Raw genomic sequence first — 18,492 nt, 5'->3', positions numbered from 1 at the left:
TGTGTGGAAGAGCCACTATGACACCTGTAGGGATTCTTTTCGTGAAACACCTATGTAGCTGAAGATATAGCAGAGGGTACTAAGGTCTCACAGGTCTGGGCATGCTTGTGGTCTCGTGCAGAAGGGATGTGACCTAGCAGTTCAGGCTGGACCGCCCCTTTTGGGGTGGGACCAGGCCTGTGTTTTTGCATATGGTATTTCCCCTTCTGTAATGGCTTGGCAGGCTGATAGACGATGGTCTGGAGGGTTGCCCAGAGCTGTGCCCATGTTTCTGATTTATTCAGAACAACTTCTGGTTTTGCTGTAAACCCACCACAGCATCTTATCGGACAATATTCGGATTAGTGTGGAGAGACTGATTCTTTCATCTTTAGGGACCTGGCTTGGACCCGAATCTAGTAGAATGGCATTTCTGAACTTACATTCAGTGCTGTATGTCTAAAGGCTGATCTGGACACGGGAGAAGTAGGTTTCAGTGGGCTTCCTGGAGGGATTCTCATCTGGCCTTACATGCAGATTGAACTTTAACTCTAGATAGGTGTCTTATGGCTGGAAATCTTTACCAACAAGGCATAATGTAGGGGTAGCTCATGTGGCAGCAACCACCACCATACTGCTCCTTCCAGACCCTGTGCACTGTTTTGCAATCAATTTCATTCAGCCAACCTGACTACTGATTTCTTAGAAGTAGTTATGCATTTTGCTTTTATTTCGTTTATTGTCTATGTTTTTTGCACATTTTATCAATCACAATTTACCACTATGCTGTGGTCTTGATATTTCGATGGCGATTGTTGAAAACATACAAAATGACCCAACAAACCCGTCAAAAGGTCATGTGAAGTCATGTGAAGAATTTGCTGTGATTTCGAGGAGTCACTTCCATGACGGCAATTATTTTGTTTTTTTAATTTTTTTATTTTATTCATTTATACATTGCACAACAGCCCTCGGGCATCGCGGTGCTGTTACAGAATCCAGTTTCTTGTGTCCACAACTAAGTCATGATAACGTCACATAAATCAGAGTACAGGTTGCAGCGTGTATAATTCGTGGTACTAGCATAGGGAACATCATACTTAGGTTATACAAAGAGGCATGTCTTGAGGGCCTTACAAAATGCCCCATCGGAAGGTTCAGTTCTCAGGGTGGGGGGCAGAGAGTTCCACTGCTTTGCTGCAGTGAAGGAGAAGCCTGTGCCCCCTGCTATGGCACGTTTGACTTTTGGTAGCAGGAGTTGGTGGGCATAAAGTGATCTGGTGGGTCTGGCGGAGCAGGCTCTCACAATCTTCTGGGAAAGAGGGTGGGGTTTATGTGTGATGACCAGCGTTTTGAATAGGCAGCCAGTGGACTTCCCTCCTTGCTGCAGGGATGTGTTCCCTTTTTGGGATGCTTAAGGCTGCTCTGAGTGCATTGTTTTGAATGACTTGTAGTTTTTGGAGGTTTTTGGCTGATGTGCCGGTGAAGAGGACATTGCAGTAATCGAGCCTTGAGCCTATAATAGCTGTGACAATGGTGAGGCAACCATCCGTAGACAGGAAGCGTTTGGCTGTGTTCAGGAGTTTAGTAGCATAGGCAGCCACAGCCGCTATGGAGTTGACTTGGCGTAACATTGAGAGGGTGGTGTCTAGCTACACCCCTAGGGTCTTGACAGAGGGCGAGACGGGGATCTGTATGTTATTGATCTTGAAAGCTGCACATTGGGTATTGAGTTTTATTTAGTACACCTGGGGGCCCTACCAGCAGGATTTCTGTCTTGTCCCCGGTTAGACAGAGGCGGTTCATTGCCATCCATGCCTGAATGGTGGAGTACGCCATACTTAGTGCCTTAGAGTCTACTTCATAGAGACCTGTCAGGGGGAGGAGGACTTGGCTGTCATCAGCATTGTTAGTGTAGGCTATGCCGATGGAATCTAGGATGTCAAACAGCGGTCTGGTGAAAATGTTGTAGAGTGTTGGGGAGATGCAAGAGCATTGCAGGATCCTGCATGGAATGGGGTTAGGGCTGCCCTCACATTCCCTGCAAACACGCTCATAACTGTCCCCTCCAGGAATGATGCGATCCAGGAGGTTGCTTCAAGTGGGAAGAAGGCAGAGGTAGTGAGATGGTGGCAAAGGATTTTATGATCCACCAGGTCAAATGCAGCTGATAGGTCCAGAAGGAGGAGCAGGGCTGGCTTACCCTGGTCCCGGATCTCATCCATCTGTTTTTTAGCTCCAACAGCACTGATTCAGTGCTGTGGCGGAAGCCAGATTGGCGTAGACCTAATATGTGGTTGGTTTCTAGGAAGTGTTGGACCTGCAGGTAGGCAGCTCTGTCCAGGATTTTCAGTAGGTAGGCGACAGTCGTGATATGCCTGTAACTGTTGGGGGCTATGCGGTCTAGCAATGTTTTTTTAGTAGGGGGAGTACCCAGGCTTCCTTGAGGCTAACCAATCCCGAGTCGAAGGAGGCATTAATGAATGCAATGATGACCGGTGTGAGGTTTTCAGAGCAGTCCTTGATTATGGCAGCAGGACAGGTATCGCCTCTGCATTTCAATGGTTTGAGGTTTTTCATGATGCCGAGAACTTCTAATTCAGTGACCTCCTTGAAAGAGACACTTGGGGGTTCTGGGGTAGATGAGACCCTAGTAATGGCTGGAGCGGTGTGGTTCGGAGTGAGCAGGTTGTTCTGATTGCTGTGTATTTTATGTGTGTAATAAGTCGATTTTGTTGAGCATGGCAGTGTGGACATTTGTGCACCAGACTTCATCCTTGGGGACGGTTTGTGGGGTGGTGGTCGGGGTCTATAGTTCCTTGAAGATGGTAAAGATTTCCCTTGAGTCTGATTTAGCATTGGCAATTTTCTGATTTAAGGGGGTGGCTTTGGCTAGAATGATGGCCTGTTTATACACCTTGGCTACCTTAGTGAACTCTAGTCTAGTGGAGTATGAGATTTATTTTTTGCCAAGAGGATTGGGCATGCCTTTTTGTGTACCGGAGTTCTAGTAACTCAGTGGTGAACCATGAGTTGGAGTGTCCGATGGGTTTCGGTCTTTGAGCCATCAGGGAGGTAATGCCGTCCACCGCATTGGCAAGGATGGAGGTGCAGAGGTCTGGGAGGACGTTAGGATCCTAAGAGAAGCAAGGCTTGAGAGTGGGACATACAGGAAGGGCAGTAAGCGTTCCTTTGTCAGCTTGTGGGAGCTGCGTACTAGGGCAAGCGGCAGTTGTGTGGTCAGGGACCTGTGACCTTTGGGGTAGGGGATGGAGAAGTGGATGATATGGTGGCCTGACCAGGGGCATGGGGCAGTGGTCCGGTCAGGGGCCTGTGACATTTGGGGTTGGGGATGGAGAAGCAGATGATAGGTGGTCTGACCAGGGGCATGGGGAGTTGGATATGATGGATGGCGGACAGTTTAGGTCGGCTATCCAGTCCAATGTGTAGCCTTTGGCATGGGTGGGTGCATTGATGCGGTGCTTGAAGCCTAGGGTTTGCAGGGCTATGGCGAGTGACATGGCATGAGAGTCAAGATATTTTAACCCCAGATTCAGGTAGTCCATTCGGATGATCTTGGACGTGTTCTTGATGTTTTCCTCTAGGACGTGTAGGAGGTTCTCGTGGAAGCTGGATACCATTTTGGTGAAATGGTTTGTTTCCCAGCTTTGTCCGGTTGTGTGAGTAGATGGATGTTCACAAACTACGAAGCAGTTGACACCGCTGGGCAGTATAAATATGGCGTTGCCTTGGTCTTCTTCTCCTCACAGATAATGGAATGAAACCCTTCTACACCAGGCCCTCTCTTTCCATGAAAGGATACATCAACACACAAAAATGGTTTTACCTTTATTTCTTATGATGTCCCCATTGCACTTACTCCTGCTGAAATTCTGTGAGTTGTCCCCTGCATTCGGTGGGGATCTCCCCATTCTGAGTACAAAACACATAAACGAAGTGGCCCATGGGAGGGCAAAATGGCATATTAAGGAAGACAAAGAGCTAAACTTGTGCCACTGGGTAAATCTCAATAGTCCTTCTCATAGTTTTTCCTCTTGGTCCTTGGCATGGCTTGAGCGAGGAGAATCACACATTCTGCTGAAGATGCTGCTGATTCTTAGGGCCATGGCCCTTCCAATTCCTTCTCATACTTCAGCGAGGTGATGATAACCAGCACATAGAGCCAAACAGACTGGCCTCTTTGGTGCGCGGCGCCTGTAAAGACAAAGAAGAATGTTCTGTTGATTATTACGTCAACTGGGCTGGAAGCATTAACTTTTCCCATATCAGTTGTGAAGCGGGGGTCCAGTTCTGATATCTGACATTGCTTTACTATGCTGCTAGCTTTGCTTCCCCATCCTAGAGTCGACAAATAACACAATGCAAAGACAAAACAGGCCTGCAAGAGCTTATTCCACCCCATCTGTCTTGTTCTGTTTTTATTTTGAATTCATGTATAAATGCCTGTTTTGTTTAAATTACAATTTGGTTAGTACTATAAAATGATTTATAATTGTACAGCCTCCCCCTACCTCCAGGGCAGGGCTGTGTTATATAAGGTTTTTCCGAATAAAACAAAATCATACTTTATTCTTTGCACAAGCTATATAGTTTTGTGAAAACAGCAAGACAGTATTTAGATGGCTATTTACAAGCATCCATGTACAAATAGGAGGTAAGCATATTTTACTGGCTATTTTGGGCAGTTGTGAGTAAAAGGATTTTTCAGGAAGTAACCATTCCCGTGTGACATATTTCTAGGCAACTATTATATATATATATATGGAAAAATAAGGAAAGGTGCGCACTCCAATTCTCTGCATGACCATCCAGGCCACTGGTGTACTCCTCCGACCGGTTTCTGTGCCAATACACGTCATCAGGGAGGCTGGGTGGACTTGCAGCTCACCGCAGGTGATAAAAATCTGCTGCAAGGGCTACTGGTAAGATGTAGTCATCTGGTCAGCAGAGAAAACGCTCACGCCCAATCCCACAGTGGAGAAAGGGGGGGAGTGTAGCCTCAAGTGGGATTGGGCGTGAGCGTTTTCTCTGCTGACCAGATGACTACATCTACCAGTAGCCCTTGCAGCAGATTTTTATCACCTGCACCTGCGGTGAGCTGCAAGTCCACCCAGCCTCCCTGATGACGTGTATTGGCACAGAAACCGGTCGGAGGAGTACACCAGTGGCCTGGAAGGTCATGCAGAGAATTGGAGTGCGCACCTTTCCTTATTTTTCCATTTTTCGCAGGACTTGAGGGGTGGAATCCTCAAGACCTGCCAAGGTGCCGCACCAGGGTTATATATGCGCGGCTTTGGAGTGCCTCACTTGAGGCTACACTCCCCCCCTTTCTCCACTGTGGGATTGGACGTGAGCATTTTCTCTTTTTCTTGGAAAGAGTCGAGTATTAGACATAATTTCGGCCGCGAGGCCGACGGCCCGGTGTCGTATGCCCGACACCTTTGGGGTTTCAGTCAGCCTCGCGAGCAGCAGAGCTCTAGCCGCAGCTGTGCTCACGGCCAGCAGCCCCCTCCCTTGGGGAGGAGGAGCCGGCGCCCGTGAGGTCCGCAGCGTGCCGAGCCCACAGCATCAAGCTCGTAGCCCCCACCTGCAGGTGGGCGGAGCTAGCGCGCAAAGCGCAGAGCTTTGCGCTCCCACAGCATAGCCCCCACCTGTGGGTGGGTGGAGTTAAACGCGAAGAGTCACGTATTACCGTCACAGAAAGTGCCGGCGACTCCTCTATACACGGCTGACAAGCGGTCGTAGGAGTCGAGAACATTGTGATCTTAAAACGAACGTTAAGAAGATTACAGCGATCATATAGTCGCGTGATTCGTGCTTAGCTAAAACACTGTCCCTGCAGTTCAGCAGCCCCTCGAACTCAAGGAGGACACAGGTCTGTAGACCCTAACACTGCCGAGGAGCAGTAGATTGACGCAGTGAGTGCGAGGTCCCTCACAGGAGCCGGAAGGCAAAGTACAGACGAAGGTGCAGCCACTGGATATATAAAAAATAAAAAAATAAAAAGATGAAAATAATAATAATTAAAAATAACATCATAAGAGAGCAGTGGGCGTGCTTGAGACACCTGATCAAGGTATTTTAGGCACACAGCACAGAGAGGATGTCTGAATTTGAATGGAGTGAGGAGGAGCAGTCCCATGACCTCGCTGCCAGCTTTAAGCAAGTGCTGGGTAGCTCTCTTACTGATGCAGTGGAAGAGGGGGTGAGACCCCTGCAGGAGAGGCTGGAGACATTGGAAGCTATGCTTTCACAGCCGAATACCAGCACCAAAGTCGATAAGCGCACGCCCACAGAACCCTTGAAGGAGGGACATAAGGGGAGTAAGCTGGCCCTCAAGAGGAAATCCTCTGACGACCCCCGGGGCTCATTGGAAGAGGCGACAGATATGGCCTCCAAGGTGCCTGACGCTTTCGCGAAGCTTTAAGAAGCTTATCTACAAAGGCAGGCAGTGCCGAACCTCACGACCCCCGCTCCAGGGGATGACAACATCGGAGAGGACCCTGGCTCGGAAGAGGAGCTAACTGAGGATCAGGCCTCATTCGGGGAAGAGGAGGCCGATGAGGAGGACTGGGCTAAGCCCAGTGGGGGTAAGAGAGCAAAGAAGGAAAAGCACCTCCTAGAAGCACAGGATGATATGTTCGACCCAGACACCATCCACAATCCAAGGTCCACCGAGTGGCAACCATCCCCCCGAGTAACTCAGTATATGGCGGCAAGGCTACGCAAACCACTAGACAAAGAGGTGAGGCAGCGTCTACGAGCGGAGTGCCCGCGCCCACAACTGCCAGGGAAGGTAGCGGAAGCCCCCAAACTTGACCCGAAAATGCTGACTTTTGTGTCAAAAACGAGCAAGGACCCCGGCAAGGGCATCGATAGATCCTGGAAGAGCTGTCAGGAAAAGGTATTAGATTTGGCAGGACCTCTCGCCAAGATTATGGACCTCGCTGAAAGGGAAAAGGACACAGGGGAAGAAGTTGACCCAGAAGCCCTCGCAGGGTGGGCTCAGAGAGCTGTCTGTCTTCTCGGAAACGCAAACTGTGCCATCGCATCGGAAAGACGTAAAGGCCTATTACTCAAAATAGATTCGAAGCTTAGCGATTTATCATCGTATGAAGCGGGAGAAGGAGCCCAAGGCCTACTGTTCGGAGAGACCTTTGGAAAGGAGATGGGCCGGTTTGTCGGAACTTTCTCTTCCCTAGAAAAGGCTGAAGCATCAATCCGAAAAATATTCTCTAGTAGGGTTTTTGGAGGGTCCAGCCGCTCCAGGGGTCGTGCAGCTGGTCGCAGTCAAGGAGGGAGAAGACCCCAGAACCCCAGAGCGCAATACTGGGAGAACAAAAGTCAAGACTCCTTCTTCCCATCCAGAGGGAGGTTCCAGAGAGGCCCCCGGTCCAGAGGTTCAGGACGAGGTCAAGGATTCACACCAGGTGAGAGCGATTCACTATGCGCCAGTAGGGGGGAGGACGCGCATATTTTTAGAGAATTGGCGCGAGCTTTCAAGAGATTCCTGGGTGTTGCAAACCGTCAAGGGCCTACAGATAGATTTTATAGAGGCTCCGGTACAGCAGCGCAAGCCGCAAAGGCAGAAATTAGCACAAGCAGAACAAGGGTGTCTGGACAACGAAATAGCGCAGCTAGTCATCAAGCAGGCGATAGAAAAATGCGAGACAGCCCCAAAGTTTGTGAGCAATATGTTCCTGGTGCACAGGAAAGAGAAAGTTCGACCGGTGGTAAACCTCAAGGAACTAAACAGCTGGATTATATATCGACACTTCAAGATGGAGGGCGTCCATCAACTCAGAGACTCCTTAAGAGAAGGAGACTGGCTGACACGGCTAGATCTGAAAGACGCCTACCTTACGGTTCCTGTTCTTGAGGAGTTCAGACCGTTCCTAGCTTTTCGCTGGCGGAGTCAATTTTGGCAATTCAAAACAATGCCATTCGGGCTTGCTTCCGCACCCTGGGCATTCACGAAGCTGATGAAGCCAGTAGCAGCAGCAATCAGGGAGAAGGGCGTCAGGCTGATTATTTATCTGGACGACCTCTTACTTATGGCGGAGGATCGAGAGGCACTAGTGTACCAAACGAGATGGGTTCAAGACCTTCTGACCTCTCTAGGTTTCCTTGTGAATACAGAGAAGTCGGATACCACACCAGCGCAGAGGCTGGACTTCCTGGGGTTTGTACTGGACACCAGGAAGGCGACACTGGAACTTCCACCTCGGAAGATGGAAGACATCAAGAGAGAGATCAGAGTATGTTTAGAGAAACAACAAGTATCTCTCAGAACATTAGCGAGGATAGTAGGGCTTCTAGCAGCCTCTATCCAGGCCATATTTCCGGGCCCCTTGCACTACCGAGCGCTGCAGAGATTAAAAATAAAGCACCTGCAGCAAGGGCTGAAATACCATCAGCAAGTACCTCTAGATCAAGATTCCATTACAGAACTAGAGTGTTGGTTAAAGAATATGGATGCTTGGAATGGGCGCGCCATATTCGGGGACAAGCCAGATCTGATTATAGAATCAGACGCCAGCCGGAAGGGCTGGGGAGCCAGATGTGGGCATCTACAGACCGGAGGCAAGTGGAGCGAAGAGGAGCTTCGGCTGCACATAAACTGTCTGGAGCTTCTGGCAGGATCGTTCGCGATCAAAGTTTTTACAAAAGAAAGAGTAAGATCTTGTGTCCTGCTGAAGATGGACAACATATCAGCAGTGCGATACATCAACCACTTAGGCGGGACGAGGTCCAAGATGTTAGCGGAGCTAGCAAAAGACTTGTGGCATTTCTGCCTACAATCAGGGACATCAGTGACGGCAGAGTACCTGCCTGGGTCACTGAACGCAGTAGCGGATTGGAACTCTCGCTACCTGACGGACTCCAGCGATTGGAAACTGGATCCAGCGGTGTTTCAGAGGCTGAACACAAGATGGGGACCGTTGCAGATAGACCTTTTCGCCTCCCGGCTCAATGCTCAGAAGAGCCGCTATTACAGTTGGAGGTTAGATCCGGGAGCTCTAGGAACCGACGCGTTCCTTCAAGAGTGGCAGGAGGCCCGCACTACGCTTTTCCTCCCTTCGTGATGTTGAGCAGAGTGCTAGCGAAATGTCGGAGGGAGAGTGCGGAGCTGGTATTGATAGCGCCGTTATGGAAGTCTCAAGTGTGGTTTCCCACCTTAATGGAGCTAGTGACGGACATCCTCAGAATTCTCCCCGAAGGAGAGGGACTCCTCACGGACCCAGCTGGGTCGTGTCATCCTCTGAGAGTAAGAGGGACACTCCCGCTAGTTGCGTGCAGGATATCAGGAAGCGTTGGGCGCTGCCGGGAATTTCGGAACAGGCTGCACAGCTCATCGCGGAATCCTGGGCTCCATCCACTAGGAGGAGCTATGACGCAGCTTGGGCGAAATGGACAAGCTGGTGTAAGAACAGAAGTGTTCATCCTGTTTCTGCACCTGTAGTGGAAATTCTGAACTTCCTAGCGAACCTATTGCAGAACGGGAAAGCTTTTCGTACGATAGGAGTGTACAGATCGGCAATCTCAGCCGGTCACATGCCAATAGATAACGTCCCAGCAGGAGAACATCCCGCGGTGGTGAGGCTCATCAGAGGTGCAAGATTTAAAGTACCTCCAGAGCCCAGGTATAAGACAACCTGGGAGGTAGCTACAGTATTACATTTACTATCAAGTTGGCCGGCGGATAGGTTCCTATCGCTCAAGCAGTTATCAGGCAAGCTAGCTATGTTACTATGTTTGGTTTCTTGCAAAAGAGTATCGGACATAAGAGCACTAGAGATTAATAGATGGTCCTTCGGGCCGGACGGTGTTACGTTCTCTATAGTCAGAAGGACCAAGACGGGAACATCTACAGTGCACTATCCTTATTTCCCGAACAACTCAAAATGGTGCGTAGCACGATGCATTAAGGAGTATGAGAATAGAACCGCTGAGAACAGAGCAGCGAATACCACTCAGTTATTAATAGCGCGCAGAAAGCCCTTTCACGCAGTTACGTCAGCCACCATCGAAAGATGGGTTAAGGAGATCATGCAGGCAGCAGGTGTGAATGTGGACATGTATGGAGCTCATTCAGTGAGAGGAGCAATGGCCTCGTCAGCCGCAAGAGCGGGAGTGCCTTTGAGCGAGATAATGCTAGCCGCAGATTGGTCAAGCGAGCAAACGTTTAAAGAATTTTATTTTAAGCTAGCTGAGAGTTTAGCTAATACAGTGATGGGGAAGCTTTGAACAAGCATAATACTCGCCTCCAGTCTTGTCATAGAATAAAGATTACCCCTGCTAGCTGCGCAGGGAGTATTAATTCTATTAAAGACTAAGGAGGCAAGCATTAAATTCCCACCCAAGTTTCTGTACTGGTATAAAATGTCATTGCATTATATGAACAAGTACGTTCGTACACACCACCCTAATATCTCCTATTGTTATTTTTTCGCATAGGAGAAGACCAGAAGAATAACTGAAAGCAGTATCGTAGCCGAGAGCGACAGGAGTCCGGGAGTGCACCGGCAGTTGAGTTTAAAAGTTCAGCAGGACCTTCGCTACGTTGGCAAGGACAAGTTAAATACTATGAGAGACTGTCAGAGCAAGTAAAAGCAGAGGAGGAGTCCAAGCACAGAAAGTGGGTTGTGACTGGTAGAAGGAGCATGGACTACAGAGACTCATGGGGGTTGTAGTTTTAAAAAAGAGAAAAGTTTTTTCTAACCCTTTTCACAGTTGTTATATGTGTTTTGTTGAACTGCTGAAGAGTAGAATAAATGAAGATGAAGCATAATGCTCGCCTCCTTAGTCTTTAATAGAATTAATACTCCCTGCGCACCTAGCAGGGGTAATCTTTATTGTGCAGTGCATTACAGAGCAACCCAAAGTGGGAATGTAAACACAGGAATTTCCTTATCATCCGTAATTCTACTTATGAAGCTGTTTTTGAAGTGCAAAGCACTGATGGGCCAGTTGATCCTTAATTCACGCTTAATGTTTTGATTTTTGATTTTTAAAGTGCACAGTGCAAGTATGTGATATCACAAACATAGTTTGCATAATGTATCTCTCTCAGTTCGACCAATATATCGGACTACGTAACTGAGTAATGCAATGTTAAGTGTGACTGGTACTCTGCAATATTAAGTATACTTAAATGACATACTTCAAAAACATAGTTAAAAACATGTTTAAAAACATGCTTAAAAAACAGCGCATAGTTTCCTCTGATATTCTAAAGTGCTTAGTGCAAACAGCATTAAACCACTGTTCACCTATGTACTTTCCAACTCACATAATTAATATATAATATATAAAATATATGTATTTTTAAAGGCATTTTGATTGTGATCCAAATAGTCTTTGTAGCTAGAAATTACCGTAAATAAACATAAGCATTTTCATCATAGACGATGTCTTTGCATCAGGCGGCAATGTTGGAGTGGTCCACTTTTTGGACAGTGATGCTCATGCCACTGGCCTGGACACATCACCTGAGCAATGCTGGTGGGCTAAAGGCTCAGACGAATGCATAACTCCATATGCATAATAGGCCAATACTCACAATTTCTCTTTGTTGGGAGTATTGGCCGCATTTTAGGGTATAAAATAGGCAGGCATGCTGCATTTGTATTTGTATATGTATTTTGTAATTTATTTGTCTTTTAGAGAGTGCCTTAAGCCAAAGCACTGTACATTAAACATTAGAACACAGTACAATAACATTGAATAAACAATTGAATCCAGATTTCCAATCACTCAAGGATGTTGAAGTAGGTGTGTATTTAGAGAACCACAGAAGAGAGAATAGACAGTGATAGAGAGAAGGGAAAGTGGGAGAGCATTCAAATGGAGTGGAGTTCAAAAGATCGAAAACGAGACTGAGTTTAGGGAGGACGAGGAACCAGAAGTCTAAAGTGGGAAGAAGACCGGAGAGGGCGAGAAGGAATATAGAAGCATATGTGTTCAGTAAGATATATGGGAGCAAGGCCATAAAGAGATTTAAAAACAAGACAAAGAAAGTTACATTAAAGTTGAGAGTGAAAGGGTAGCCAACGAAGTGTTGTGAGAGATGAAGAAGTAGAGTCCTGATAGGGAAGAAGACACAATAGATGGATCAATGAGTTAAAGACTGAATTTAAAGGGGCCATGCGAGATCTGGGAACGCCAAACAGAGTAGAGGAACAATAGAAAAGTCGGGAGAAAATCAGAGAGGAGATTAAAAGTTTGGATGCTTGAAAAGTGAGAAATGGCCGAGCTTTGCGGATATTGTGGAGCTGAAAATGACAGGAATGCAAAGTGAAGGAGATATGGTGAGAGAAAGAAAGATTTGAGTCAAAATGAAGACCGAGATAATGAGTTGTGGTTGAGATTAGAAGCTTGGAAGGTGGAAAAGATATAAATGGAAGCGGAGGATAAGGAGGAAGAGTGTTTGCGGGGATGAACAGAACCTCAGTCTTTCCTGCGTTGATAGAGAAAATGAGAGGACATCCAGGGTTTAATAGCAACAAGACAGGCACAGAGAGTGTGATGGATATCCGGGGAAAAGGAGGAGAAAGAAAGAAATTGTTGAGTGTCATCTGCATAGAAGTGATCTGACCAAAGGAAGAAATAATAGCAGCAAGATGTGATGTGTATAAGGAGAAAAGGAAGGGGCCTAGAACTGACCCTTCAGGCACCCTGTGATCAAGCGAAAAGGGTGTAGAAGTCTTACCCACCCAATAAACCGAAAAAGTTTGGTTGAACAGGTAGGAATTGAACCAGGACATAACAGAACCTTTAATACCAAATGATGAAAGTGATGCCAGGAGTAAAGAGTGGTCCAGAGTTTCGAAAGCGGAAAAGAGATCTAGGAGAATAAGAAAAGAAGAGAGTTTAGAACAGAAACCAGGGCAGTTTCAGTAGAGTGGCAGGGATGAAAGCCAGATTGGAATCGAGGAAAAAGAGAGGAGTCAGTAACAAATACAGACATTTGAGTGTAGACAAGACGCTCTAAGAGTTTAGAAGGATATGATAGAAGATCGATGGGACGGAAATTGGAGGCAATCAATGGGTTAGCTGTGGATATCTTTAAGATGTGAATAATAGATGCATGTTTAAAAGATGCAGGAAAAATAGATGTAGTGAAACAGATGTTAAAGAAAGAAACAAGATAAGGTATAAGAAGAGGATAGACCTTAGGAATAAGTACAGAAGGAATTGGATGAGTGGGAGAAGCAGTAGGATAAGCTTTAGATAGTAGAAGAAGAACATAAGCATTGGAGACTAAAGCAAAGTGAGAAATAAAGGTTAGAGGAGTAGAAGTAGAGGAAGATGGTGTGCCTGATGGAAGAGAAGCTTCAGTATCACGACAAAGAGAAAGAATCTTTGAAGAGAAGAAATGAGCAAAGTCAGAGGCAGACAGAGGTCGAAGTGGGCGGGAGTGGTCGGGAGCGGTGCTCCTATTCTTTTTAAGCTTCAGTGTTCCTATACTTTTATTTTTAAAAAGAAACCGTTCTGCAGTGGTTTCATTTTAACATAAAAGTGTAGGAAGAAGTTGAAGCTTGCACGTCAGTGCACTGCACTGAATAGTCCCTTAAATAGCAGATGTGTTTGTTTGGGGGTTTGGATTGTGCATGGGAGGGGGCATGGTGATGGGGTTTGTGGGGAGCGGAGGCAGGCCAGCAGAGGGCATGGTTCCACTACTTCTTTTCGTACACTTCTACCACTGGAGGCAGACAATGTAGAGTTAAGAGAGTAATCAGGGGTGGGAGGAGAAAGAAGTCGTGCAAGTGTTTGGAAGAGACTCCTATGGTGGGTGGATTGAGTATGTTGAAGATCAGAGGAATAAGCATGCTTAGAAGAGAGTAGGCCTTTATCATAGAGAGCATGATGGGAAAAGTAGGAAGAATTAGCAGGTGTTAATTTAGTTTTAAGTCAGCGCCTTTTGAGTCAGCAAAGAAAACGATAAATAGAACGAAGGTGAGAAGACAGCCAAGGTTGAGATGGTTTCCAGGTAGGGTGAAAAGCAGATAGAAGGTAGAGTTGATCTAAAGAAAATGAAAGAGGTGAGGAAATAGTGGAAGCCGCCTCATCAGCATTGAGGGCGGCAAAGAAGGAAGGGCAGAAGTACAGGTAGCACTGAAAAGTGTGGGATTAAAATTTTGTAAGTCACGTCAAAAGAATGTTGTTGGGAAAGAGAGAGCAGAACAATTTTGAGAAGTTGGGGGGAGCAGTGACACTGAAAGTAAATAATGATCTGAAAGATGGGTAGGTAAAGCTGACACTGAAGAAGCTGTGAAAGTTGAGATAAAAATGAAATCAAGAAAAGAACCAGATATATGACATGAAGGAGTTGCAAGAGGCAAAAGAAAGTGGGACTCAAGAATAGAGATAAAAGGAATAGTATAAGATAGGTGAAGATTGAAGTCGCCTAGTAATACGACAGGAGTAGGACTAGGCAAAGGTGAGACAAAAGGTGGTCAAAATCTTCACAAAAGGAGCCAACTGGACAGTGGGGCGATAGACAATAATGAATGAAATAGAGAAGGGGGCAGTGAAGATTTTATAAGTGAATTCAAACGAACAATAAGAGGGAATAATGACTGGGGAAGGGATAGAAGAGAAGCAGGACCGGTAGAGTAGTCAAAACATTGCCCCAACTTCGCCCCGCCTTCTCCTCCAGGCGGATGTTGTAGCCGGAGGGCATAATGGGAATGAGGCAGGGGGCGTGGCCTTGGTCATTGTGTTATCTCCTCAAGCTCCAAAACCAATAAAGCAGGTGGCTTTTCAATCCAAGGCAAAGGTAGTCTTGATAAGTACAGGCAATCAGAATAACAGTAGGCTCTCTTACCTTGTCTTCAAATGCAGTGTGGGTATTAGGGAAATACCTGAATCCCCCTCTCCCCGCCTAATGAAACAGGCGTGGAGTCGAGGTGTCAGGGAAACCCTTGGTCGGGGAAAAACCCTGGTAGCTGGCGATCGTGGATGTTTCTAGAAGATGGCTGTCGAGTCTAGCGAGCGTCGAGAGTCAGCCACAGAAGGCACTAATACGTCGAGGGTGTCGGTGTCCGTGTCTATGCCTCTGACTGTAGATACAAATTAAGAAAGTTAAGTGTTCTGGGTTTTAAAGTAGGGGAAACTTAGAAGTAGGAAAGAAATGAAAACTGTACCTTGGGTGGAGTTCTAATGAGTTTCAGGTGTTGGTGACAAGGTTGCTGGCATTCGGCCGCCTGCGAAGAGGTGACTGGAATGCCGAGGTACGTTCTGTGGATATGCGAGATAAAGGTAAGAACAGAACAGTACGGCTGATCTAAGAGCGGGATGTACATGTAGCGTACCTACCCTAGCATGCAAAGGGTTGTACTTCCCTCCACGAGAAGACGTAACATCAATGGAGGAAGCAGAGTCTGGGTACTGTAGTTCTGGAGGGATTCTGCCCTTGCTAAAATGGAGTGAAAGAAAATGGGTTAACCACAGATCCAATGAAAGGGAAGAGTTAGGGAAATCGCGGATCACTTACTGGAGAGCAAATGCTGTAATGCCTAAGTAGGAGACAGGAACCGGGAGGGACTGGTCTGGGAATTCGTCTGCGAGGAGACTGTATAGGGAAACGAGAGAGAGATTTATTAGGGAGTAGGAAAGAAGAGGTTAGTAGAGCGGTCTGGGATATCTAAATGATTCCTAGTTACTCACAAAGCGTGGCTCACGATAGTCGTAGCAACGTGCTGGTCCTTTGGGGTTGATGCCGGAAATACCCTTCCGTGCTGATGAGGAGGAGTCACAGCCTCTCGATCCGATCGAAGAACTGGACCAGAGCACGAAGGAATTGGCGCCATCTTGGAAGGATACCTTCGTACCCCGTGTACATGCCGCCAACGGCGCCACACAGACCAGTTCCGTGTCGCACTCGTGACACATTGCCTGGCATTGCCAGGCAACAGGACGCTGTTGTATATCCTGCAAGCTCCGGAAGAACGGGCCCGTAACAGAATGATGTCTGTACTCCTGTACAGTAGAGTCACTCGTGCCCTCACAGTCCGGGCAGATGGAAACAGAAAGAGCTGTCAATATAGCCCCAGACAGCAGGCGGCAACTTTTCCCCAACTTCGCCCTGGATTCGCCTCCAGCTGGATGTTGTAGCATATAAGGAGCCCTGGCTGATCAAACCAATATTGATTCATTAGACCAATGTTGATCGTTTAAAGTCAAAACAAAATTTAATCAACCCAAGTTCCACTGGTAACAAATCTTGGTTCCGGGATAAAAGATCCACTTCCGATTTTCCAGAAAATAATAGCAGCAATGCATTCTTGGTCACAATGTTTTATCTCTTCTTCCAATAAGTTTGCCAAAGTTCCAAAAGAAAATGTAATATCCCCACTGTTAATTAGACACAGTTCTTCATCAACAGTTAGGACTTCTTCAGTTCCAGTCTCAATATTTATATTGGTATATTTGTCAGGATGATTTCTCTAGTGCTGCTACTTCTACTTCAACAACAACCACACTTCTTCTGGTGTTACTATTAGAACAGCCATTTTGTCGCATAGTACTTTACTTGTTCAGACCAGTGCAATTTTACATCCACTGATATACCACTACGGTTTCAGTACTTTAAACTACTGTCATGGGATCTAGCATAGGGGCCCACTCCTCACTGGCACTACCACATGGGGGAAGGCGGAAAGCACAAATAGGGGCTAAATGGGTAAAGGCCTGCCAAGCAAAACATTCATTGAGGCAGCCATAGAGTGCACCTCATTCACAAAGCCTTGTTCTGGCATAGCCTTTATTTTCCAGCTACGTCCTGTACCTCTAACATGGATACCTGTGTAACATCCAGGAACTGTGTGGAATTGTGTAGCACACTCTAGTGTCTGGGTATGGCTGCCTAAATAAGCCACGGCCAAGGACTAGCCTGTGCTTCGTGTGCATTCTGTAGCCTTGAGCACACGTTCACTGCAGGCCAGAATTCCAATGGATCCTTACCTGTTTCCGGCTTCACCGCAGCCCGGACTTCCATTGGATCCTTACCTGTTTCCACTTCACCGCAGCCTGGACTTCCAGTGGATCTCTCACCTGTTTGTTCTTCGTGATCGAAGCAAGCTTCTCATCTGCTCGTCACGCCAGCGATCTGGACCCGACCTGCAAAAGAAAAGGAATAAGTTAGAATCAGTAAGCACACGCATGCAACTAATGTCTCTTTCTCCCGCGCGACCAAAGGTGCATCCAATCTAACTTACCTCTGTGTGAGAGCTGAGCGGAATACTCCTCACCGCGGCCGCATCCAGTTAGCTGCTATGTTTCTCAGACCTGCAAAGACAAAGAACTTTAATTAACACTCAGCGTATTCACAATCAACAACTTACCTTTCGCTCCACAACACGCACGCATAGCAAGTGAAGTAATTGGCCATCATTGAACTTACCTTCCGCTCGCAGTTGAACTTACCTGCAGCTGCTGCTTCGTGGTCTCCAGGAATCAAGCCTGTGAATAGAACTTGCAAACAATTCCCAGTGCTGTAACTGGCCAAATACTGCAAAGAGCGTGTTTCACAGGAAGGACACCCTTCAACCAGAACCTAGTGAAGCAACTAGCCCCAGACCCCCAGACTACTGTGCCCCTGCAGATGCAGGATGGAGAGCGTGCCACACTAAAGCAAAAGATGAGCCACGCCCAAAGCAGGGGTGTACACTGCACTTGGGACACAGGGAGGGCGGAGGGAGGGTTGGAGTACCTTCTTACAGAAAACCCTCTAAACACCCATTCTCTAGGCAGGTCAGCTTCCCAGCCCAGGGGTAACGAGAGGAAGAGACCGGAGGAATCCATTGCTCCCACAGAGACCCAAGTGAGCGTGACAACTACTATCACAGCTTCAATACTTGGAAAGGTTAGACAGACTTCGCCAAGACACACTTCAACCTCTTCAGGTAGGTAAGGCACTCTTCCTTTGGGACAGCTTTCTTCCAAAAAGAGGCAGGCTCTTTTTCTCTCCTGTCTATCTGCCATAAAACATGCCCATAATACTCATGTCTCTCTGGTTTCCACAGTCTTTGGTGCCACAAGTTATGTCTTCTTTACAAGCAGTTAGTTCCCGTTCCCCAACTTTACCTGCACATTTCCGACAACTATCAATCCAAGTAATTACCCAGACGCCTTGATGCCGCTCTCTCAACTTCAGGTAATACTTGAACACTTGTATCTCAGGCTCTTTAAGTGTTAATAACTTCACAGTGCAGCTGGATGCCTCTTTAAATCTTAGAAAGGCTGGTTTCACTATTAATAATGGGAAGCCTCTTGGCTTGGGTAATGCGTGTTCTCCTCTTCAACAGTTTATATTCCTTACTTCTTAGAAATTAAAAGTATGTCAATTCTAGATACATTACAAGATTCAGAGTTTAAAACACAATTAGGCATACGCTACCTCATTTCAAGGTTTAAAGATAATTGTATTCCCGTGTAAAGGCAAAGGATACAGTTCTGCCCTCTTTTGGGAATCACAATTAGGTACAC

At 46.8% G+C, this 18,492-nt stretch overlaps 1 protein-coding gene across 1 annotated transcript in view; it reads right to left on the bottom strand.

Annotated features, from left to right (window-relative positions):
• Positions 1-775: 775 nt before the first annotated feature.
• The window catches only part of LOC138567884 (otoancorin-like), a 701,441-nt gene continuing 683,724 nt past the window's right edge, over positions 776-18,492 (bottom strand). Inside the window, exon 23 of the mRNA XM_069646381.1 lies at positions 776-4,194. Within this exon, the coding sequence (XP_069502482.1) occupies positions 4,097-4,194 (98 nt within the window). The 3' untranslated portion in view covers positions 776-4,096. The remainder of the gene's footprint in view (positions 4,195-18,492) is intronic.

The sequence above is a fragment of the Ambystoma mexicanum genome, chromosome 2p (assembly GCF_040938575.1).
Source record: "Ambystoma mexicanum isolate Mex_15411 chromosome 2p, UKY_AmexF1_1, whole genome shotgun sequence".
In the NCBI taxonomy this organism is placed as follows: domain Eukaryota; kingdom Metazoa; phylum Chordata; class Amphibia; order Caudata; family Ambystomatidae; genus Ambystoma; species Ambystoma mexicanum.
Note: the sequence above shows the minus strand (reverse complement) of the source record. Positions and strands in the feature narration are given on the sequence as shown.